This window comes from Phyllostomus hastatus, unplaced genomic scaffold (assembly GCF_019186645.2).
Source record: "Phyllostomus hastatus isolate PE091 unplaced genomic scaffold, TTU_PhHast_1.1 phas_contig_312, whole genome shotgun sequence".
Classification (NCBI taxonomy): Eukaryota; Metazoa; Chordata; class Mammalia; order Chiroptera; family Phyllostomidae; genus Phyllostomus; species Phyllostomus hastatus.
In genome coordinates this window covers 2,850,725-2,876,665 of record NW_025333849.1, presented here as the reverse complement: position 1 = coordinate 2,876,665, position 25,941 = coordinate 2,850,725, and the positions used below count along the sequence as shown (strand labels likewise).

Below are 25,941 nucleotides of genomic sequence, written 5' to 3'. Positions count from 1 at the left end.
AGGCCTGTTATGTAGTAAGAGGTGGAGACTTAGGTATTAGCCAGGGTGGGGCAACCTACATCACTGCATTATGGCACTGTATGTGGGTTAGTATTGGGTACCACTCTGTGTGGTTTCAGAGACTATAGCCCCACAAGAGGAAGCCCTGAAAGGGACTAGTAAGTTTCCCTGGAAAACCAGGTAACACAAGTAGCAGGCATGACCAGACACTAACACCGAGGATTCCCATGGGAATCAGGCCTGAAATATACGTTATATCCTTTGAAGCTTACTCTGCCTAGCATAGCCCTGCTGATATAAACCAGATGTTTAAGTTCAAGGCATAAGGAGTAAACTCCTTATCTCATGAAACACATCTTAAAAACCATCTGGCATCAGCATGACTAACAGACCCTGACCTATGACAAATCTCTGTGTTCCTTCAATTGTTATCTATCAGGTATAGGTAATACCTGTTTTTGTAGGACTATAGCCTTTTCACACTGATTGATGAGCTATGCATGTATGCTGTACACACTTACACATACCGTTCCCAGGAAAAGTCGTTTGGGAGAAGGGCTCGAGGCTTTCCCCACAAGAGGGAATCACCATCCCCTTTCCCACTGGAACAACAAGATTGTGTCCAAGATGCCTTTTTATCATCCACGGTGGCTGGGACAGCTCTGCTGGATGGGGCATCTCCCACAGGGGAGTTGTCTGAGAGGGAAGAATGCCTCTCAGCTGGCTTTCAATCACTTCCCCTGGCTACCCACAAGCAAACTGGACCCTTATGGTGCTGATTCCCCTGTGGGTGGTTTTGTGTATGTTCTAGGACCCTGCGGGTCTCTCCAATGAACTGTCCTGTAAGGCTGGGAGTTTCTCCCATCATTGCAACCCCCACAGGATTTTATAGTCAGAAGTTTTGAGGCTTTCTTTTCCCTAGCTGGGACCCTGGGTTGTGCAGTCTGTCTCCCTCCTGAGTTGTTCCTCCTAGTTTATCCACATGCAAATGTGGGACTGCCTGGTCCTCCAGTTGCCTCCTCACCTGATCTGCCAACCACCACATTGCCTGCCCCAGTCGTCCAGCCTCCGCCTTGCCTCAAATCCTCTCTGCCCTTGCTTCCCGTCTCTGCACTTCCTACCAGGTTGGGTGAATGTTTCTTCTTTAACTCCTTGGTGGTCAGACTTCCATACAGTTCAATTTTCTGGCAGTGCTGGTTATTTTCTTTTTAATTTGTTGTTGTCTTTCTCTTGGTTGTGTGAGGAGACAAAGTGTATCACCTATGCCTCCATCTTGGCCAGAAGTCACAGTGATCTAAAAATGTAATTTAGAGTTCCAGCCAAGATGGAGGTGTAGGTAGAAACCCTTCACTCCCTTGCACAATCAAAAGGAGAATAACAACCAATCTGAAAACAATAAACAACCAGAAGAGCCAGAAAATCAAATTGCATGGAACTCCAACAAAAAATTGCATGGAAATCCGACAAAATTAAAGAAACAGTCAACTAGACCAACCAGACTGGTAACAGGGAGATGGGCACACTGCTGGACAGAGAGAACCCGTGGCAAGATGGAAGACTGCTCTGTCAGGGCTGAAAAGACCTGCAGAAGCAGCTGACCAGGCTGTGCAGCAAAGTGGAGACTGGCTGAGAGAACCCAGGGCAAGGTGGTGGACCATGCGGGTGGGGCTGGCTGAATGGGAAACTGAGACTCAAAGCTGATTGTGGACTACAGTAGAGGTTGCCACAGTGCTAGAAACTCCCAGTCTTATGCAAGAGTTTGTTGGAACATGGGTCTAGAGCTGAATAATCAAACTGCATTGTTCCCTCTCTGACCCCTTCCCCACAAACAGCACCACTACACAGCAAAGAGGGTTGCCCTGCCCTGGCAAATACGTAAGGTCCCACCCCCTTACAACTTAATACATGCTCCAAGACAAAGAAATATGGCCCAAATGAAAGAACAGAGAAAAACTGCAGAGAAAGAGCTAAGCAATGAGGAGATAGCCAACCTATCTGATGGAGAGTTCAAAAAACTGGTAATCAAGATACTCACAGAATGGATTGAGCTTGGTCAAAAAATGAAAGAACAAATGAAGGCTATCAAAAATGAAATAAAGCAAAATGTTCAGGGAACCAACAGTGACAGGAAGGAAACCAGGACTCAAAGCAATGATTTGGAACAAAGGGAAGAAATAAACATCCAACTGAAACAGAATGAAGAAACAAGAATTCAAAAAAATGAAGAGAGACTTAGGAAATTCTGAGACAACCTTAAATGTTCCAATATCTGAATTATAGGGGTGCCAGAAGGAGAACAACAGCAAACAATTGAAAACTTATTTCAACAAATAATGAAGGAAAACTTCCCCAATCTGGAAAAGGCAACAGACTTCCAGGAAGCCCAGAGAGTCCCAGAGAGATTGGACCCAAAGAGGGACACACCAAAGCACATCATTATTAAGTTACCCCAGATTAAAGATAAAGAGAGAATCTTAAAAATAGCAAGAAGAAAGGAGAGAGTTACTTACAAAGGGGTTCTCATAAGACTATCAGCTGATTTCTCAAAAGAAACCTTGCAGGCAAGAGGGGCTGGAAAGAAGTATTCCAAGACATGAAAAGCAAGGATGTACATCCAAGATTACTCTATCCAGCAAAGCCATCGTTTAGAATTGAAGGGCATATAAAGTACTTCTCAGATAAGGTCAAGTTAAAGGAGTTCATCATCACCAAGCCCTTATTACATGAAATGTTAAAGGGACTTATCTAAGAAATAGAAGAAGATCAAAACTATGAACAATAAAATGACAACAAAGTCACAACTATCAACAAAAGAACCTAAAAAAAAAAAACAATGAAAAGAAATACTAAACAAACAACCAGAATAGAAACAGAATCAGAGAAATGGACATCACATGGAGGGTTTTCAGTGGGGAATGGGAAGGGAAGAATAGAGGGGAAAGGTACAGGGAATAAGAAGCAGAATTGGTAGGCATAAAATAGACTGGGAGAGGTTAAGGGTGGTATAGGAAACAGATAAGTGAAAGAACTTTTAAGTACAACCCATGAACATGAACTAAGGGTGGTGGTGGGGGGGTGGGAATGCTGGAGGGTTGGGGAGTGCATGGCAGAGGGAAGATAAAGGGGGAAAATTGGGAAAATGGTAATAGCATAATTGATAAAATATACTTTAAAAATTTTTGGATAACCATTTTTCCCTTCACCATTGATTTTCCATTGGGATTCATTTTTCCTATGCAAATTTTAGAGCAAGGAAATGTTTCACTAATGAACATTTTTTTTTCAAATCAGATTTTGATTCTTCTCTCACTGAATATTTTCTTTTTTGATCATTATTCCTCCATATCAAGTTTTTCTAGAGGATAAATTTTGCAAATTATATCTCACCAAGAAAACTTCTTAATTTTTTGTTAATATTTACTTTTTTACCTTACACTTTGTGTAGTTTATTTATTCAGTTTTAGTTGGAGCTGATTATTTTAATGATATTACTCATTATAAAATGGGTAAAAGACAACTCATTTGTAATCTGGTTTCTGTAGAGTGAACATTAAAGCCAAGTATGCAATAGGGGAAAAAAAGATGTAATTTAAATTATATGACAGTGACAGTACAAAAGCAAGGGATAGTAAAGGAAGTTATGTTGGAAGAAAATAAAATTTTTGTATAGTACTGAAATTAAATGAGTAGTAACCCAAACTACACTGTTTAAATTAAGATGCTAATTGTAATCCCAGGGTAAGCATTAAGAAAATAACTCAAAATATATAGAAAAGAAACAAAAAGGAATTAAAAAGGGATAACCAAAAATATTTAACCAAAAGGAAAGAAAGATCAAAGAATAAGGAAATACTAATGACATAAAACATAATAAAAAAGGAAAATGGTAGGTGTAAATCCTAATTTGCAGTAATTATATTAAATGTAAATGGATTACATATCCAACCAAAAGTCACACACTGGCAGAATGAATTTAAAAAACGATCCACCTAAATAAATACACACACAACACACACAAGCTCTATATGAAGAAACTACAAAATTCTGATGAATAAAATGAAAGAACTAAATAAATGGAGAGACATTCCATGTTCATGGATAGAAAGATTCAATACTGTCAAGATATCAGTTCTTCCCAACTTGATCTATAGATTCAATGAAATCCCAGCAACTAATTTCATGGACATCAAAAAACTGATTCTAAAGTTTATATGTACAGCCAAAGGACCTAGAATAGCCCACACAATATTAAAGAGGGATAAAGTTAGATGAGAGACAATGATTTCAAGACTTACTATAAAGCTACAATAATCAAGACAATATGGTATTGGTAAAAGAACAGATATATAGATCGATGGGACACAACAGAGAGCCCAGAAACAAACCCATATTAATATAGTCAACTGGCGTTTGACAAAGGAGTAAAGATAATAAAATGGAGCAAAGACGGTGTCTTCAACAAATGATGCTGGAACAACTGGACATCCACTATGCAAAAAAAATAAAATAAAAATCTAGACATTGACTTTATGCTCTACACTGAAATTAACTCAAATATATAATAGACCTACATGTAAAACTACAAAGCTATAATGTAAAACTCTAAAAGATAACATAATAAAAAACCCAGATGACAGTGGGTATGCTGATGCCTTTTTAGATACAATGCCCAAAGATACAACCCATGAAAGAAATAATAAATTAAAATTAAATTCTTCTAATTTGCTAAAGACAAGGTCAAGAAGACATGTTGCAGACCAGGAAAAAAATATTTGCAAAACACATGACTGTTATGCAAAATTTACAAAAAACACTTAAAATTCAACAATAAGAGAACAAACAACTTGATTAAGAAATGAGCCAAGCACTTTAACAGATACCTCCCTAAAGAAGATATACAGATGCAAATAAGCATATGAAAAGATACTTCACGTTATGTGCCATTAGGAAAATGCAATTAAAACAATGAGATACTAATATGCATCTATTGGAATGGCAAAAATTTGGAACACTGATAACACCAAATTCTAGTCAGGATGTGGAGCAACAGGAACTCTCATACATTGCTAATAGAAGTGCAAAGCAGTACAGGCAGTTTAGTGCACTATTACAAAACTAAACATACTTTACCTTATGATCCAGCAATTGCACTCCTTGGTATTTTCCCAAAGGAAGTGAAAACTATGTCCATGTAAAAACCTGCACACAGATTTTACAGCAGTTTTATATAAAAGTTGGAAGCAACTAAGATACTATTCAATAGGTGAGTGGATAAATAAGCCAGGATACATCCAGGTAATGGAATATTGTTCAATATTAAAAAGTAATGAGCTATCAAGCCATGAAAAGACACAGAGGAATCTTAAATGCATATCATTAACTAAAAGTTAATCTGAAGAGGCTACATACTTCATGATTCCTACTATGTGACACTGTGGAAAAGGCAAAACTACGGCGACATAAAAAGGTCAGTGGTTTCTGGGGTGAGGGAAGCAGGGAGGGTGAAAAGGCAGAACAGAAAGAATAGTCTCTAAGATATTATAATGATAAATACATGTCATTGTACATTTGTCCAAACCCACAGAATGTACAACACCAAGAGTAAATCCTAAGGTAAACTATACACTTTAAGTGATTATGATTTGTCAATGTAAGTTCATCCTTGGTAACAAAGGCACAATTCTGGGTAGTGATGCTGATAATGGGGGGAGGGGGCTATGCATATGTGGGGTCAGGGGATATATGGGAAATCTCTGTACCTTCCTATTTTGCTGTGCCCTTAAAATGTTCTTTAAAAACAAAGTCTTTAAATAAAATGGACCCAGAAAGCATAAAACAGCATAAATTGGATTCCACTAAAATAAAAAAAAAAGGTCCAACTATATGCTGTCAACAAATGATACACTTTATATTCAAAAACAAAAACTGGCTGAAAGAAAAAGAATGGAAAAATTTATACCATAGAAGCAGTAATCAAAATAGAGCTGAGGTGGTCACACTAAATAACACAAAAATAGTATTAGACAAAAAAATGTCACTACAGACAAAACGAAGACATTTTACAATGATAAGAGGATCAATTCATCAGGAAGATATAATGGCTTTAAACATACATGTACCTAAGAACAGCACACCAAAATACAAGAAGTAAAACTGAAAACCTGAAGGGAGAAATAAACAACTCCACAAAAATAGTTGGATATTTTAATACTCCACTTTAATGAATAGAAAATGAGGCAAAAGAGATTAACAAAGAAATAGAAGTCTTGAAGAATACCATAAACTACCCTGTAGTAGACATCTACAGACCACTCCAGACCCAACAAGAGCATAATACACATTCTCCTCAAGTGCACGTGCAACTTTCTCCATGGTAGACTATATGCTAGGTCATAAAACAAACCTCTAAATTAAAATAGAATTAAATCATACAAAGTACAGCAGGTCCTCTAACAATGTCATTTCCTTCAACACTGTATCATTGTAACATTAATTGAGATGTTGTTGGAACTTAACCCTTGTTTACATCAATTAGCCCATGGTAAAACTGGTTTTGTTACACATCTTTTCACTTAAAGTAGCAGAACCTATCAACAATGTTCAGTGAGGGCTTACTGTATGGTCTATGATCACAATGAAATTAAATTAGAAATGAACAACAGAAGAAAACTTGGGAGAATCACAAATATATAAAAGTTAGACATATTCCTAAATTACCAACAGGTCAAAGACAATACAATAAAAAATACACAATGCTTTAAGATAAATGAAAACAAACATAAGATATCAAAAGTCATGGGACACAGTTATACTTAGTGCTTAAAGAGAAACTTATAGCTGTAAATGCATATATTAACAATGGACAAAGAAATCTAATCAACAACCTAAACTTTCACCTTAAAACTAGAAAAATAAGAGTGAAATAAACTCAAAGCAAGCAGGAAGCAGGGAATAAATGAGATAGAGGAGAAAAATCAGTGAAAAGTTGGTTCTTTTAAAGATCAACAAAGTTGAGAAACTTTTAGCTAGACTGACCAAGAAAAAGAGAAGACTCAAATTACTACATTGGGAATAAAAGAGGAGACATCATAATAACCACCCTTATAGAAATAAAAATGATTATAAGAGAATATTATGAAGAAAAGTATGCCAACAAATAGGTAACAAAGAAGATATATAAATACTCATATCGTAGAAAGGCACAGACTACCGAGAATATCTTCAAGAAAAAACAGAAAATCTGAATAGACCTATGAAAGGTAAAGAAATTATTTTAAAAACTTCCCCCTCACAATACACAAACAGCCAGGCCCAGATGGTTTCACTGTTGAGTTCTATCGAACATTCAAAGAAGAATTAATGCCAACTGTTTTCAATCTGTTTCAAAAAATAGAAGGGAACATGTCACCATTCATTTTATGATTACAGTATTACACTGATACTAAAATGAGAAAGATACTCCAAGAAAACCACAGACCAATTACATCTTATGACTACAAAGGCAAAAATCCTCCAAAAATGTTAGCAACCTGAACCAACAACATATAGACAAATATGTACACCATGACTAAGTGGAATTTATCTCAAGAATGTAAGGTTGGTTTAACATTAAAAAATCAATTAATGTAATATATCAATAGAATAAAAGACAAAGACCACATGATCTCAATAGACACAGAAAAAAACATTTGACAAAATCTAATACACTCTCAAGTATAAAAACACTCCAACAGTAGAAGGGAATTTCCTTGACTTGAATTAGGGTATCTAAGAAAAACCCATAACTAACATAATGAGTAATAGTGAAAGATGGAGGCGTTTCCTCTAAGATCAGAAAAAAGAAAAGGGTATGTACTCTTATCACTTCCATTCAACATTGTAATGATGATTCCAACCAGTGCAATAATGCAAGGGAAAAAACCAAAAGCCTTGCTTCCATGTAGGAAAGAAATATGGAAAACCATTCAATTTGCAGATGATGTAATATTAGAGTTAGAAAATTCTAAAGAATCCACTAAGAAAAACTATTTGAGTTAATGAGTTCAATAACTTGGCAAACTATAAGATTTATATACAAAACAACTGTATTTCTGTAAGTTTAAATTAAATTTTAATTTTATTTCTGTAAGTACTGTAAGAAAAAGATACTCTTTTTCAAGTTAAGACAGTTTCCTTCCATTCCTAATTTTTTAGAGCTTTTTAAAATAATGAGTCTTTGCTCAATTATGTCAAGTACTTTTTCTGCATCAATTGACATAACTGTGTATTTTTGTTTCTTTAACCTGTTAGTGTGGTGAGTAACACTGACTCATTATCAAATACTGAATGAGCCTTGCACCCTCTCTCAGCACTGCTTAAGTGTTGCCCACAAACATTTGTTGTTATAATTTCATTCAATTCAGTATATTTCCTCTGACCCCTGAGACAAACACGTCCATTCTCACCACTTTTATCCATCATAGTATGGAAGTTTAGCCAGAGTAGTAATGCAAAAAAAGAAGTAAAAGGCTTCCATATTGGAAACAAAGAGGTTAAATCGTGTTTTCATTTATACAGAACATCCAATGCAATCCACAAAAATCTACTAGAAATAATAAGCTGATTTAGCAATGTTGTGATATATGTGATCAATATAAAAACTTAGCATTTTTGATAATAAGGAAAATAATGAAATTAAAATATGAAAACATTTATAACAGCATCAAAAGTATGAAACATTTAGGGATATATTTGACAAAAGATGTGAAATGGCTGTATACTGAAAACTATAAAATGCTGAGAAAAATTAAAGAGGGCCTATAAAATCACAATTTCTACTGTGTTTAGACTCACAGCTCAGAAGACTAATTAAGATATCAATTCTCCCCCTTAATGACCTATAGATCCATCACAATCTCATCTAGAATCCAATGAGACTATTTTTGTAGAAATGGATAAGCCAATTACAATAATTTGATGGAAATGCAGAGGATCAGAACAACTTTGAAAAAAAAATTATCAGTCCTAACACTATCTGATTTCAAGCAACAGTATACAAAAAGTGAGGTAGTAGCTTAAGACCAGATAAATGGAACAATAGAACAAAAAAGAATGTCCAGAAATATACCCACCCTACTGGACAATTAACTTTTGACAGAGATGCAAAGGCAGAAGTAGAAAAAGTATATTCTTTTCAACAAAGTATGCTGGAACAACTTAATATTCATAAACAAAAACCCCATGAACCTCAAATGATCTGTCATACCACATACAAAAATTAACTCAAATCAATTGTACACCAAAATACAAGAACTAAAAACATAAACTTTATAAACATGAAGCAAAAACTGATAGGACTGGAAGGAGAAATAGACAAATAGACTAGAGCTGGAGGCTTCAACATCCTCTATGTGACTGATAGATCAAGCAGGCAAAAAAATCAGTAAGAATGCAGAGGACCTGAACAGTACTTCAATCAACTTGGTCTAAGTGAAATTTAGAGAATATTCCATCTAACAACATAATGCACATGGACATTTGCAAAGATATACCACATTTTGGCATACAAAACAGATCTTAACAAATGTAAAAGAATAGATACAAACTATACAAAGTATGTTTTCAGAGCATAAAAGAATAAAACTGGAAGTCAATAACAGATAGCTGGACAATTTAAAATGTTTGGAAATTAAACAACATATTTCTAAATTAATGGGTTAAGAAGTCTCCAGAGAAACTTAAATATTTTCAACTAAATAAAAATACAAGTTATCCTGCACAACAAAGTGAATATATTTAATATCACTGGACTGCACTCAAACATAATGAAGATGGTAAATTTTATGTTATATGTATTTTGCTACATTTAAAAGTATTTTTTCAAATACAACATCAAAATTCATAGGAGAGAGCTAAAATAGTGCTTACAGAAAAATTTATAGTATTAAATACATATTTTGGAACAAATGAAAGATCTAAAACCAATAACTCAAGCTTCCAACTTAGGAAACTAGATAAAGAAAAACAAATTAAACCTAAAGAAAGTAGAAGGATAGAAATGATAAATTTGTAGCCAAATTAATCAAGAAAAAAAAAGAGAAGACACAAATTACCAACACTGGAAATAAAATAGGGCTCATCACTACTAATCCCCCAGATATCAAAAAGATAATAAGGAAATACTCCAAACAGATCTGTGACCATAAATTTGATAATTTAAACAGACCAATCCTTGAAAGCTACAAACTACCAAAACTCACTCAATACTATACAGGTGATATAAATAGACATGTATCTAACAAAGAAATTAAATTAGTAGAAGACCTTCCCCCCAAAAGAAACCACCAGGCTCAGATGGTTTCACTAGTGAATTTGACCACACTGTTTAAGGGAGAATAATACCATTTTTACAATCTCTTCCATAAAACAGAAGAGAGATCATTTCCCAACTCATCTTCTAAGGCCAGCATTTACCTATTCCAAAACTAGATAAATATATTACAAAAAAGAATACTATAAACCAATATCTTTCATTAATTTAGATGTTAATACTAGCAAAATGAGTCCAGCAACATATAAAAAGGGTAATATATCATGATCATGTGGGGTTCATCCCAACAATGCAAGGCTGAGTCAACTTCTGTAAATCAATTAATGTAATTTATCATATTAATAGATTGAACAAGAAAAACCATATGATCATATTAATATATCCAGCAGAAACAAAATCGAACATCTATTCATGACAAAACTCCTTTTTACAATAACAGGCTGACTTGGGCTCCATGGCTGGTACAAAATTAGTGATTAATATATGTTAAGATCTCTTCCCCTAATGCCCAATGCAACAAGATTCTCTCTGATGAAACCAATAAACACCGCCATTTAGGTGACAAAAATGATACTACTTCCACCCTATGTTGTTAAATCACCTAGAAAAATTTGTTTTTTCAAAAAGTATAAAACTTAAAAGTCTAAAATTTAATATAAAGGAAAATATTTCCATTTTTTCTTTCTTTTTTAAAATATATTTTATTATGCTATTACAGTTGTCCCATTCCCCCCCTTCTCTCCCCTCCACCCTGTACCCCCCTCCCACCCACGTTTCCCCCCTTTAGTTCATCTCCATGTGTCATACTTATGAGTTCTTTAGCTTCTACATTTCCTGTACTATTCTTGCCCTCCTCCTATCTATTTTCAACCTACATTCTATGCTACTTATTCTCTACACCTTTTCCCCCTCTCTCCTCCTCCCACCCCCCCTGCTGCTAACCCTCCATGTGCCCTCCATTTCTGTGGTTCTGTTCCTGTTCTAATTATTTACTTTTTCTTTTGGTTTTGCTTTAGGTTTGGTTGTTAATATTTGTGAGTTTGCTGTCCTTTTACTATCCATGTCTTTTCTTTATCTTCTTTTCTTAGATAAGTCCCTTTAACATTTCATAAAATAAGGGCTTGGTGATGATGAACTCCTTTAACTTGACCTTATCTGAAAAGCACTTTATCTGCCCTTCCATTCTAAATGAAAGCTTTGCTGGATAGAGCAATCTGGGATGTGGGTGCTTGTCTTTCATGACTTGGAATATTTCTTTCCAGCCCCTTCTTGCCTGTAAGGTCTCTTTGGAGAAATCAGCTGACAGTCTGATGGGAAGTCCTTTGTAGGTGACTGTCCCCTTATCTCTTGCTGCTTCTAGGATTCTCTCCTTCGTTTTTACCTTGGCTAATGTAATGATGATGTGCCTTGGTGTGTTTCTTCTTGGGTCCAACTTCTTTGGGGCTCTCTGAGCTTCTTGGATTTCTTGGAAGACTGTTCCCTTTGCCAGATTGGGGAAGTCCTCTTTTATTATTTGTTCAAATACGTGCTCAATTTGTTGCTTTTCCCCTTCCGATTCTGGTACCCTTATAATTCGGATATTGGAACGTTTTAAGGGCATCCTGGATGCTCTTAAGCTTTTCCTCGATTTTTTGAATTCTCATTTCATCATGCTTTCCTGCTTGGTTGATTCTATCTTCCTTCTGGTCCACTGTATTGTTTTGAGACTCAGATTTCTTCCTTTCACTATTGGTTCTCCTCCGCATATCTTCCTGCATCTCTTTTATGGTAACCTGCATCCTTTCATCTAAATTGCGCCCAAAATCAACCAATTCCGTGAGTTTTCTGATCACCAGTGTTTTGAACTGTGCATCTGATAGATTGGCTATTTCTTGGTTGCTCAAAAGGATGAGTCCTGGGGGACTGATCTGCTCTGTTGGAAGCATGTCTGTCCCTGTCTCTCCTTTTTTTTTTTTTTTCCGGTCTGGTCGCTCTTGTTATGGGGCGGGGGGGGCGGGGCGCGGAGCCTTAGGTGTTCACCGGGGCTGGGCACCCCAGTCGCTAGATTGTGACGTTATATGTGGGGGTGGGGGCGGGAGCGGGGACGGGAGGGAACAATGGCGGCAGTTCCGTTCTCCTGGGCCCAGACCCTTCTTTGGGATCCTGGGCCACGAGTTCTGCCCTGGTCCACAATCGCTGCCCCACTGGGTCCCCCCTCCGCACCTTGCGTACTCAGGGATCACCGCTGTGTTCTTGCACCCCGGATGGCTGTCGCGCCGATTTCGTGCCAAACTTTCCCCGAACTCCTCGCGACGCCAACCCACACCTGCCCCGCGCCTGCCCGGCTCGTCTTCTCCTACCAATCCAGATGAATGGGTCTACTTCAACTTCTTGGCTGTCCAACTTCCATTCAGATAAATCCCCTGTCGGTTCTGGGTGTTATTCTATCTGTAAATTATTGTTGTAAATTATTGTTGTTCTAATCTTGGTTGTGCGAGGAGGTACGGTGCGTCCACCTATTCCTACATCTTGCCGGAAGTCCTCCCATTTTATTTCATTTTCACAAATGTAACAAATTTTAAAGTTTGATTTCCCTACAAGGTCTACCACTGATCTCTACAATCTATAGCAATTTAGACCATTAAAGGCATTCACACTTTAAAAATCCACATTTCCCTGCTGAAATATCAAATCATTTGCATTAGGTGGAAGAGAAGAAAATGATCTAAATGAGAATACTTTTCCCATGTGCACCAGGAAACATAAACAACTAATCATTAAGAGAAGAAAACCTCTCCTGGGGTCATGCTTATCATCTATTTTCAATGAGCTTTTTACTCAGAGGAAAGAAATCACTGAATAGAGTCAGCTAGCTTTGTAAAGCCTTTTACTGACAAAATTAGGCAGGTTAAGTTAGATGCATGCTAGGACCTTTGCAAAACAGACAAGTAGAGGAAACGTGGAGAGTAGTCAGCTCTGGGCCGGAGAAAATGAACTCAGCTGTGAGGAAGAAAGAGTTAGCAGTCCAGTAACAGGGCTCACTAGGACATGGTGAAGATAAGCTTGTTCAGGAAACCTGCTAATATAAAGTACAGAAATATAAGACAAGTTAAAGAAATAAGAGCAATAATGGCAGTGAATATTTTAAAGTATCCAGCTCAGGATGGTCAGCATCTAGGAGGAACCTGGCATGCAAGAGACAACAGGTGGAGGAGCTGGGAAAGACAGACACTGGAATTACCTGCAATACATTATTTCAGCAACATACTAAAATGTTACAAATTGACTTAAAATGGTAAAAATTTCTTTTTTCATTTTGAAAAACACTGTATTTATATTAAGAGGGAGCAGAATGGCGAGAGAAAGAGAGAGAGAAACCTCAATGAGAGAAACATCATGGGTTGCCTCTAGCACGCCTCCAGTCAGGTACCTGGCCAACAACACAGGCATGTGCCCAGACCAGGAATAGAACTGGTAACCTTTCAGTTTACAGGACCACACCCAACCCACTGAGCCACACCACTCAGGGCTACATGGTAAAATTATTTCTATTAAAAAACTATACACATAGTTTATAAAACAAATAGGCTGAGAAAAAAAAATCTCATAGCCTTGAAAGAGATTAATCTAAAAGCTGATAATGGGACTATGGTTAACTTTAATTCCTTCATAATGTATTTTTTCCTTTTTATTTTTAATTTCTTTCCACTTTTTAATTTTTTAATTTTTATTTTAAATGTTGTTCAAGTACAGTTTTCTGTCTTTTACTCCCATCCCAACCCATCCCCACCTCCTTCCCATTTCCAATGCCCCCTAGTTTTTGTCCAGGTATCCTTTATACTTCTTCCTGTAAAGCCTTCCCCTTTTCTCCTGAAATTCCCTCCCTTCTGCCCTCTGGTCACTGTCAGCCTGTTCTCAATTTCAGCGTCTTTGGTTATATTTTGCTTGTTTATTTGTTTTGTTGTTTAGGATCCTGTCAAAGGTGACATCATATGGTATTTGTCTTTCACTGCCTGGCTTATTACACTTAACATAATGGTTTCCGGTTCCATCCATGCTGTCACAAAGGATAAGAGCTCCTTCTTTCTTTCTGCTGCATAGAATTCCATTGTGTAAATGTAGCAGAGTTTTTCGATCCATTCATTTACTGATGGGTACCTACGTTGCTTCCAGCACTTGGCTATTTTAATTGCACTGCTGTGAACATTGGGGTGCACAGGTTCTTTCGGATTGGTGTTCCAGGGTTCTTAGGATAGAATCCTAGCAGTGCTATTGCTGGGTCAAAAGGAAGATCCATTTTTAGATTTCTGAGAAAATTCCATTCTCTTTTCCATACTGGTTGTACCAGTCTGCAATTCCACCAACAGTGCACTAGGATTCCCTTTTCTCTACAACCTCTCCAGCAATTGCTGTTTGTTGCTTTGTTTATGATGGCCATTCTGACCAGTGTGAAGTGGTATCTCACTGTGGTTTTAATTTGCATCTCTCTGTTAGCTACCCATACTGAGCATCTTTTCATGTGTCTCTGGATCCTCTGTATGTCCTCCTTGGAGAAGTATCTGTTCAAGTCCTTTGCCCATTTTCTAATTGTCTTCTTAGAGTGGAGTCGTGTGAGTTCTTTGTGTATTTTGGAGATTAAACCCTTGTCTGAGGTCATTGGCAAATGTTTTCCCATATGGTTGGTTTTCCTTTCATTTTAATACTGTTTTCTTTATCCACGAAGAAGCTTTTTTATTTTGATGAGATCCCACTTGTTTATTCTTTCCTTTATGTCCCTTGCTCTAGGGGATATATCAGTGAAAATATTGCTATGTAGAATATCTGAGATTTGCCTGCCTGTGTTCTCCTCTAGGACTTTAATGGTGTCACTGCTTATATTTAAACCTTTTATCCACCTTGAATTTATTTTTTGTGAATGGTGTAAGTTGGTGTTTGAGTTTCATTTTTTTCACATGTAGCTGTCCAGCTTTGCCAACCCCCATTTGTTGAAGAGGCTATTTTTACTCCATTTTATGTTGCTGCCCCCCTTTGTCAAATATTAATTAACTGTAGAGACTTGGGTTTATTTCTGGGCTCTCTGTTCTGTTCTGTTGGTCTATGTGCCGGTTTTTATGCCAGTACCAGGCTGTTTTGATTACAGCGGCTTTGTAATACAGTTTGTATCATGTATTGTGATCCCTCCTACTTAGCTCTTCTTTCTAAAAAATTGCAGCAGCTACTTGGGGTTGTTTATGGTTCCATATAAATTTTTGAAGTGTTTGTTCTATGTCTGTGACATATGTCATTGGTACTTTAATAGATATTGCATTGCATCTGTAAATTGCTTTGGGTAGTATGCACATTTTGATGACGTTAATTCTTCTGATCCATGAACACAGTATGTGTTTCTGTTTGTTTGTGTCTTCCTTGATTTCTTTCTTCACTGTTGTGTAGTTTTCTGAGTACAGGTCTTTTTACCTCCTTGGTTAGGTTTATTCCTAGGTACCTTATTTTTTCTTGTTTCTATATCAAATGGGATTTTTTTTCTTGATTTCTGCTTCTGATATTTCATTGTTGGTATACAAAAATGCCTTTCATTTCTGGATATTGACTTTGTATCCTGCTGTTTTGCCAAATTCATTTTTTTTCGGTCGAGCAGTTTTTTGGCAGAAAGTCTTTTATAAGACTTTCTGTGTATACTTTTCATGTCATCTGCAAACAATGACAGTTTTGTCATTATTTTCAGTGACAAAATACCTTTCCAACTTGGATGCCTTTTATTTCCTTTTCCTGTCTTATCACTGTGGCTAAAACTCCCAATACTGTGTTGAACAGAAGTGCTGAAAGTGGACAACTTTGTCTTCTTCCTGATCTTAGTGGAAAAGATTTTAGATTTTGCCCATTGAGTAACATGTTGGCTGTAGGTCTCTCATATATGACCTTTATTATGTTGAGGAATGCTCCCTCTATTCACACTTTACTGAGTGTTTTTATCATAAATGCATGCTGTACCTTATCAAATGCTTTTTCCACAACTACTGATATTATCATGTGATTTTTGCCTTTCTTTTCATGTGATGTATCACATTTACTGGTTTGCAAATATTGTGCCATATTGGCATCCCTGGGATGAATCCAACTTGGTCATGGTGTATAATCTTTTTAATGTATTGTTGGATGTGGTTTGCCAATACTTTGTTGAGGATTTTAGCACCTATGTCCATCAGCGATATTGGCCTGAAGTGTTTTATTTGCTGTGTCTTTATCTGGTTCTGCGATTAGGATGATGCTGGCTTCATAAAAAGAGCTTGAGAGTCTTCCATCATTTTGAATTTTTTGGAATAGTTTGTGAAGGACAGGGATTAGCTGGTCCTTAAATGCTTTGTAGAATTCTCCTGTGAAACCATCAGGTCCAAGGCTTTTGTGTGTTGGAAGTTTTTTGATTACTGCTTCAATTTGATCTGCTGTTCTTGGTCTGTTCAGGCTTTCTGCTTCTTCTTCATTGAGTTTTGGGAGATTATATTTTTCTAGAAATTTGTCCATTTCACCTAGGTTTTCAAATTTCTTGGCATACAGTTCTTCATAGCAATTTCTTACAATCCTTTGTATTTCTGGGGTGTCAGTTGTAATCTCTCCTCTTTCATTTCTGATTGTGTTTATTTGGGTCCTCTCTTTTTTTTCTTGATGAGCCTGCATAAAGGCTTGTTGATTTTGTGTATCTTTTCAAAGAACCAGCTCCTGGATTCATGGATTCTTAGAATTGTGCTTTTACTCTCTGTCACTTAATTCTGCTCTGATCTTGGTTATTTCCTTCCTTCTACTTGCTCTGGGCTGTATTTGTTGTTGTCCCTTGAGTTCTTGTAGGCATAGAGCTAGGTTGTTTGTTTGAAATGTTTCTGTCTTTTTTAGGTAGGCCTTTATCACTATGAACTTCCCTCTCAGAATGACCTTCACTGTGTCCCATAAGTTCTGGGTTGCTGTGAGTTAATTTTCATTTGTTTCCAGAAACTTTTTGATTTCTTCCCTAATTTCATTTATGACCCATTCATTGCTTAACAGCATGCTCTTCAATATCCATGATTTTGAGTGTTTTGGGTTTTTTCCCTTGGGGTTGGTTTCTAAATTCAGTCCCTTGTGGTCAGAGAAAATGCTTAGTATGATTTCAGTTTTCTTGAATTTGTTCAGTCTTGTTTTGTGTCCCATCATGTGTTCTATGTTTGCAAATGTTCCATGTGCATTTGAAAAGAATGTGTATTTAGCTTCTTTGGGATAAAAGGCTCATATATATATATATATATATATATATATATATATATATATATATATATAACTGATATATAACTGATATATATAACTGATATATAACTGATATATATATATATATATCAGTTAAGCCCATTTCATCTAGGGCATTGTTCAATGCCACAATATCTTTATTGATATTTTGTTTGGAAGATCTGTGCATTTTTGACAGTGGGGTGTAAAATCCCCTACTGTAATTGTGTTGCCGTCAATATCTTTCTCCAAGTCCACTAAGGTTTTCTTGATGTATTTGGGTGCTCGTATGGTGGGTGCATATATATTTACAATGTTTATGTCTTCTTGATGGATTCTTCCCTTGAGTATTATGAGGTGACCTTCTGGGTCTCTATTTATGGCACTTTCTTGAAGTCAGTGTTGTCTGATATGAGTATTGCTCTTTTTAAAAAAAAATACCCACAAGTGAGACAAAAAAACTAGGGACTGTGAAAAGACCAGAGTTGGGCCCAAAGAGGGGGCATCCAACAGCTGAGACAGTGTGACAAATTTCACTTTGCTATCAGAGAACCTGCAAGTTACCTAAGAGCCTTTTATCCCAAAGAAGCTTAAATACACATTCTTTTCAAATGCACATGGAACATTTGCAAACATAGAACACATGATGGGACACAAAACAAGACTGAACAAATTCAAGAAAACTGAAATCATACTAAGCATTTTCTCTGACCACAAGGGACTGAATTTAGAAACCAACCCCAAGGGAAAAAACCCAAAACACTCAAAATCATGGATATTGAAGAGCATGCTGTTAAGCAATGAATGGGTCATAAATGAAATTAGGGAAGAAATCAAAAAGTTTCTGGAAACAAATGAAAATTAACTCACAGCAACCCAGAACTTATGGGACACAGTGAAGGTCATTCTGAGAGGGAAGTTCATAGTGATAAAGGCCTACCTAAAAAAGACAGAAACATTTCAAACAAACAACCTAGCTCTATGCCTACAAGAACTCAAGGGACAACAACAAATACAGCCCAGAGCAAGTAGAAGGAAGGAAATAACCAAGATCAGAGCAGAATTAAGTGACAGAGAGTAAAAGCACAATTCTAAGAATCCATGAATCCAGGAGCTGGTTCTTTGAAAAGATACACAAAATCAACAAGCCTTTATGCAGGCTCATCAAGAAAAAAAGAGAGAGGACCCAAATAAACACAATCAGAAATGAAAGAGGAGAGATTACAACTGACACCCCAGAAATACAAAGGATTGTAAGAAATTGCTATGAAGAACTGTATGCCAAGAAATTTGAAAACCTAGGTGAAATGGACAAATTTCTAGAAAAATATAATCTCCCAAAACTCAATGAAGAAGAAGCAGAAAGCCTGAACAGACCAAGAACAGCAGATCAAATTGAAGCAGTAATCAAAAAACTTCCAACACACAAAAAGCCTTGGACCTGATGGTTTCACAGGAGAATTCTACAAAGCATTTAAGGACCAGCTAATCCCTGTCCTTCACAAACTATTCCAAAAAATTCAAAATGATGGAAGACTCTCAAGCTCTTTTTATGAAGCCAGCATCATCCTAATCGCAGAACCAGATAAAGACACAGCAAATAAAACACTTCAGGCCAATATCGCTGATGGACATAGGTGCTAAAATCCTCAACAAAGTATTGGCAAACCACATCCAACAATACATTAAAAAGATTATACACCATGACCAAGTTGGATTCATCCCAGGGATGCCAATATGGCACAATATTTGCAAACCAGTAAATGTGATACATCACATGAAAAGAAAGGCAAAAATCACATGATAATATCAGTAGTTGTGGAAAAAGCATTTGATAAGGTACAGCATGCATTTATGATAAAAACACTCAGTAAAGTGTGAATAGAGGGAGCATTCCTCAACATAATAAAGGTCATATATGAGAGACCTACAGCCAACATGTTACTCAATGGGCAAAATCTAAAATCTTTTCCACTAAGATCAGGAAGAAGACAAAGTTGTCCACTTTCAGCACTTCTGTTCAACACAGTATTGGGAGTTTTAGCCACAGTGATAAGACAGGAAAAGGAAATAAAAGGCATCCAAGTTGGAAAGGTATTTTGTCACTGAAAATAATGACAAAACTGTCATTGTTTGCAGATGACATGAAAGTATACACAGAAAGTCTTATAAAAGACTTTCTGCCAAAAAACTGCTCGACCGAAAAAATGAATTTGGCAAAACAGCAGGATACAAAGTCAATATCCAGAAATGAAAGGCATTTTTGTATACCAACAATGAAATATCAGAAGCAGAAATCAAGAAAAAAATCCCATTTGATATAGAAACAAGAAAAATAAGGTACCTAGGAATAAACCTAACCAAGGAGGTAAAAGACCTGTACTCAGAAAACTACACAACAGTGAAGAAAGAAATCAAGGAAGACACAAACAAACAGAAACACATACTGTGTTCATGGATCAGAAGAATTAACGTCATCAAAATGTGCATACTACCCAAAGCAATTTACAGATGCAATGCAATATCTATTAAAGTACCAATGACATATGTCACAGACATAGAACAAACACTTCAAAAATTTATATGGAACCATAAACAACCCCAAGTAGCTGCTGCAATTTTTAGAAAGAAGAGCTAAGTAGGAGGGATCACAATACATGATACAAACTGTATTACAAAGCCGCTGTAATCAAAACAGCCTGGTACTGGCATAAAAACCGGCACATAGACCAACAGAACAGAACAGAGAGCCCAGAAATAAACCCAAGTCTCTACAGTTAATTAATATTTGACAAAGGGGGCAGCAACATAAAATGGAGTAAAAATAGCCTCTTCAACAAATGGGGTTGGCAAAGCTGGACAGCTACATGTGAAAAAATGAAACTCAAACACCAACTTACACCATTCACAAAAATAAATTCAAGGTGGATAAAAGGTTTAAATATAAGCAGTGACACCATTAAAGTCCTAGAGGAGAACACAGGCAGGCAAATCTCAGATATTCTACATAGCAATATTTTCACTGATATATCCCCTAGAGCAAGGGACATAAAGGAAAGAATAAACAAGTGGGATCTCATCAAAATAAAAAGCTTCTTCGTGGATAAAGAAAACAGTATTAAAATGAAAGGAAAACCAACCATATGGGAAAACATTTGCCAATGACCTCAGACAAGGGTTTAATCTCCAAAATACACAAAGAACTCACACGACTCCACTCTAAGAAGACAATTAGAAAATGGGCAAAGGACTTGAACAGATACTTCTCAAGGAGGACATACAGAGGATCCAGAGACACATGAAAAGATGCTCAGTATGGGTAGCTAACAGAGAGATGCAAATTAAAACCACAGTGAGATACCACTTCACACTGGTCAGAATGGCCATCATAAACAAAGCAACAAACAGCAATTGCTGGAGAGGTTGTAGAGAAAAGGGAATCCTAGTGCACTGTTGGTGGAATTGCAGACTGGTACAACCAGTATGGAAAAGAGAATGGAATTTTCTCAGAAATCTAAAAATGGATCTTCCTTTTGACCCAGCAATAGCACTGCTAGGATTCTATCCTAAGAACCCTGGAACACCAATCCGAAAGAACCTGTGCACCCCAATGTTCACAGCAGTGCAATTAAAATAGCCAAGTGCTGGAAGCAACGTAGGTACCCATCAGTAAATGAATGGATCGAAAAAACTCTGCTACATTTACACAATGGAATTCTATGCAGCAGAAAGAAAGAAGGAGCTCTTATCCTTTGTGACAGCATGGATGGAACCGGAAACCATTATGTTAAGTGTAATAAGCCAGGCAGTGAAAGACAAATACCATATGATGTCACCTTTGACAGGATCCTAAACAACAAAACAAATAAACAAGCAAAATATAACCAAAGACGCTGAAATTGAGAACAGGCTGACAGTGACCAGAGGGCAGAAGGGAGGGAATTTCAGGAGAAAAGGGGAAGGCTTTACAGGAAGAAGTATAAAGGATACCTGGACAAAAACTAGGGGGCATTGGAAATGGGAAGGAGGTGGGGATGGGTTGGGATGGGAGTAAAAGACAGAAAACTGTACTTGAACAACAATTAAAAGAAAAGTTAGAAAAATAAATAAATATTTTTAAAAAATAAAATTCCCATTGGCTTAAAATGAATAAATTTTACAGAAATAGGAAGATTTTTGGACTTAATTTTCTACCAAACTAGAGGCCCTTACAATTGCTGTGAAAGGGAATGGTTTCAAAGAAAAAATAAGACTATAACTTTTTAGAAGTTAAGCCAAAAGACTATCACAGCATTGACATTTTAATGAAAGAAATGACAGCTATATCTCTTGGATCACCTATAAACAGTATTTCAGACCTGGGAAATCTTTAAGTGTGATCATTTATTTTCCTGAAATTCCCCATTTTCTGACACAACCTATGTGCAGAATCTTAATTGAGACCTAATTTTAAGACAGTTTCCTAACAAATATTTTGTTAAAATGACACTCAGTGTGAATCACATTTCCTCACCATGTTAACATTCAGAGACTTTACAGTTTTATTGTTCAAGCATTTATCACAATTAGTCATTACCATGTCTTCACTGGTATACCTTGTCTAACATAATACCTGGCACTAACAAGTGTTCATAAGTATTTACTGAATTAACAAATGGATGATTTCAGTCATATAGAGCAAAGTATGACAACGAGCTAAGTAGTGTATTGTAGGGAAACCTTTCGAGTGTCATGGAAATGTAGCTTAGCCCTCACATGGAAAACCAGTGGAGTGCATGTAGGCACACAGGACCACACCCACAGATAGGTTTTTCCGTAGGGAATCAGGCCTGCATTGTACCTAGCCTGCTATGAGACTTGCTTTTGCTAAAACTCCCTCACCCTGAATTGAGGCAGCAAGGGCTTACTGCAACTTCCGAAAATCTGAGCTAAACCTCCCAAGTATGGAGTGTGACTGGTTCAACCACTTTTCCCCTTGGTCTGCAACATCCTTCTCTTTGAAGTAATTAGCAAACATTCTTTCCTTGTTATCTGTAAAAGGTAATCCCCTTCAGTGAACCTGTGCATAGTAAATGAGGACTACCCTCAATGTAATAATGTACCCAGAGGAGCAATAAAAGCGTGTCCAGGCAGGGACTGGTCTCTCTGGCCCTCTGGCCCTCTCTCTCTCTGAGAGAGTGGCCATGCCATCCCTTTCTCCACAGGACTTCTGTTGTCCGTGTGTATTTGTTCACAAGCAGCCACAACATACACAGATCCTGTTGGCCAGGTTCTACCACAGTCTATGCTCTTAGATTTCTCAAAAATGTTTTTAAAAGCTGGATAATTATCTTTATGGACTTTTAAAAATGCTTAACACATAGTAGGTCCTCAAAAAAGTTGCATCTTTTTTTGGAAATGAAAGTAACCCTGAATTATTATGGCAGGGCTGGAACTCACAAATATGCTTTAATGAGAGTGAAGGAGAAAGAGAACTAACAAAAGAAAAATAGTTATGCTTATTACTCTATCAAAGTTTTATACAACACATGGTATATTAATAAAACTCTGGAGGCATTGTCCCCATCTTAAATATAAGCAAAGTGAGAGAGAGGAAGTCACTGGCCCAAGGTCAAGAAAGTGTTGGAATAGGGATTAGAATACCAGTTCGTCCTTAAACCAAAGCCCACTTTATTTCTTCTATTCCATGTTGACTCTACAGGAAAAATATATATATATAAAATACATATTTAATATATATTTTAAAATACATATAAAATATATTTTTCCAGTAACACAAAGTGTATTAAATGATCGTTATTATTTGCAAAGAAATATTTAATTCATTTATATATTTTTTACAACAGGAAATATATAAGTAAATTAAATAACTAAATTAGATGTTTGTTTCAGTGAGGTTGAAGTGATATGGGAAAGAACAGATAAATCCACTAGAAAAGAAACATTTCAATGCATACAGTTTCAAACCCACTATGCCATTTATTTCAGAACTAAAAGTCTTCAGACTTGAAAGCATTTTTAGTTTGGAAAAATGAACAGATATGCCTTTAATAGAATCATGATTTAAGATTTATCTTCAGGGTAATTTTCAGATTTCCAACTGGAATTTAAAGTTCAAGCCCATCTCTCAGAAGAATTTTCTAACTTTTGTGAAACTGAACAATCTACACCACAGGTGACAAACAGAAGGCTCCTGGGTGGAATCCAGCCCTCCACCTTGTTTTATCTGGCGGGGCACCCTGTTTCTACCCAGCAGTGGCACCGAGCTCCTTGCCCCTAGTTAAGGAGTAGTTACATTTATACAGTCCTATAATTACATTCAGCCATTTGAAAGCAACCAAGAAGCTGATGTGGCCCCCAGTGAAAATGAGTTTGACACCCCTGATCTACACAATTAACAAAAAGGAGATGGTTAATATTTATAGGACAATACAATAGAACATAAAAATAATTCTGTTAGACTGGTGGCATTTACGGATGAATTGTGGTTTTTATGGTGTTTTAAAGCTTGTTTAACATTAACTTTGAAATAAATGCCTTGATCTGTTTTTTTAGGAAGGTCAGAATATCATTGAAAAAAGATCTACCCACTTCACCCCCCCCCCAAAAAAACAACAACAAAAAAAACAAAAACCAAAAGCGCAAAGCAAATTGTCAGCACTTTCTCAAACTGAAGAGGTATTCAGCAGTGCAAGGTATTATCTGGTAAGCCTCAGCTTCTCCCAATAAAGGATTTCCTCCTGAAGCTTGGTCATTTACCTGACTGGCAGAGGAGATGGAATCCCTGCTCAGGAAGGGAAATTTTGAGTCCCTTGGGTACAACCCCATGTAGTCTAAGCCCCATGTGGACTAAGTGGGAAATTAAGACTACAGTAGTTCTCAAAATGCTCTCTGGATCACCAAAATGGAGTCACCAAGGAAAGTGGTTAAAACGCAAATTCCCAAGCCCAGTTCCAGATACTGAATCCACATTTCTGAAAGGGGGGCGGGTGCTAGGGATCTGTATCTTTTAAAAGTCACAAGGTGGAATTCTTCTACACAAAGAGGTTTGGACACACTGGACTGGAGCCTGAGAGACAACACAATGAGCAGGTGGGTGTGGAGCCTGCACTCTTGGGTTTAATTTCAGTTTTTCCATTTAATAGTTCTGACTGCAGAAAGTCACCCAAATCTTCTGAGCCTCAACTGTTTTCATACAGAAAGTGAAGACCAAGTAAAATTATGAGTATGTGTACGTACATGTGTGAATGCTAGTTTGCTTTAATCCCTTTATATACAACTATCTAGAAACATCTGCTTCTCTTCCCCAAAAGCAGTGTTTCACACCTTTTTCTCATTATCTCCCTCTCCCTCCAGGATCCTTTCTAGACATTTTCTCTCCTAATCCACTAGTCCCCTTGACATTTAAAAGTCACAGTGAGACTTGTACACCTGCTTATGCTCTGCAGCCTTTACAGGAGGGCAAGAGCCACTGTATTCTCTAAGCCCTTTTTGCCCCCAAGAATATGAGCACATAACGTAAGTCCTATAGAGAGATGACTCGGTCAAGTTACACTGCAAATGAGGGCAGAATCAGGTCTCCATCAATCTCAACGGTCTCCTGTGGATCCCCCAGTATTTTAATGATTTACTGTTAACTAGTTGCCAGCATTAGAAAATTGGGAGCTTCCACATGAGAATCCTGACATTCACCTTCTCGAGATCCAGTCGGTCCAGAGTGGTGCGGAACCAGCAGCCGCCCAACGTGCAACCCCCTCTGCCCCCAACGAAGGGGCCCCAGCGCTCACCGCATAGGAGCCGGACATCAGGACGCCCGGGAGCCGTTGGTGCTGCAGCCTCTGCAGTAGGTTGTTCCCAGCTCCACTGACTCCGGCCCCGCCTGACGTGGCTTTCAGAAGCTGCACTTTGAACTCAGGGGCAGCAGGATCCCTGCCTGCCTTCTGCAGGACTGTCAGTACCACCACCCATTACCGTCTCACCCACTGGACCCACAACAGCGCGGTGTGCAGACCCTTCATGGTGGGCAGAAAGTCTGCTCCTCCACCACCCTCGTCCGCCCCAATTGCTGCGTGCCCCTCTTGCACGTGACACATGCCGGCCAATGATAGCCCGCAGCGGCCCTTGACGCAGACTGAGACTCTGGGCGGTAGGGAGAGGGCGCCGTCACTGTGGGGTTGGTGGGCCGGGCAGAGGCGGAGACCAGGGCGTGAGAGAGTGGCAGGCTGGGCCGCAAGTGATGTGAGGGTCCGGCACGGGCTTCGTTCTGCCCGGCTGAGAGGTGTCCAAGTGCGGCTCTGACTCCCTCTGCGATCGTAGACCAGTATCGAAAGTCAGTGAGAGATGGAAGGGAAACAAGAGTACGAGGTTTGGCTCTTCTTTCTCCCAGGAAGGGGGGCTGC

At 37.6% G+C, this 25,941-nt stretch overlaps 1 protein-coding gene across 3 annotated transcripts in view; it reads right to left on the bottom strand.

The window, feature by feature from the left end:
* PTPDC1 (protein tyrosine phosphatase domain containing 1) overlaps positions 1-25,605 on the bottom strand; it is a 95,146-nt gene extending 69,541 nt beyond the window's left edge. For all 3 annotated transcript variants that reach the window (XM_045839823.1, XM_045839820.1, XM_045839822.1), the window contains exon 1: positions 25,330-25,605. Coding sequence is in view for 2 of the 3 variants with exons in the window: in XM_045839820.1 (XP_045695776.1) it covers positions 25,330-25,347 (18 nt within the window). In the remaining variant the exon portion in view is untranslated. The remainder of the gene's footprint in view (positions 1-25,329) is intronic.
* Between the last annotated feature and the right edge of the window lie 336 nt (positions 25,606-25,941).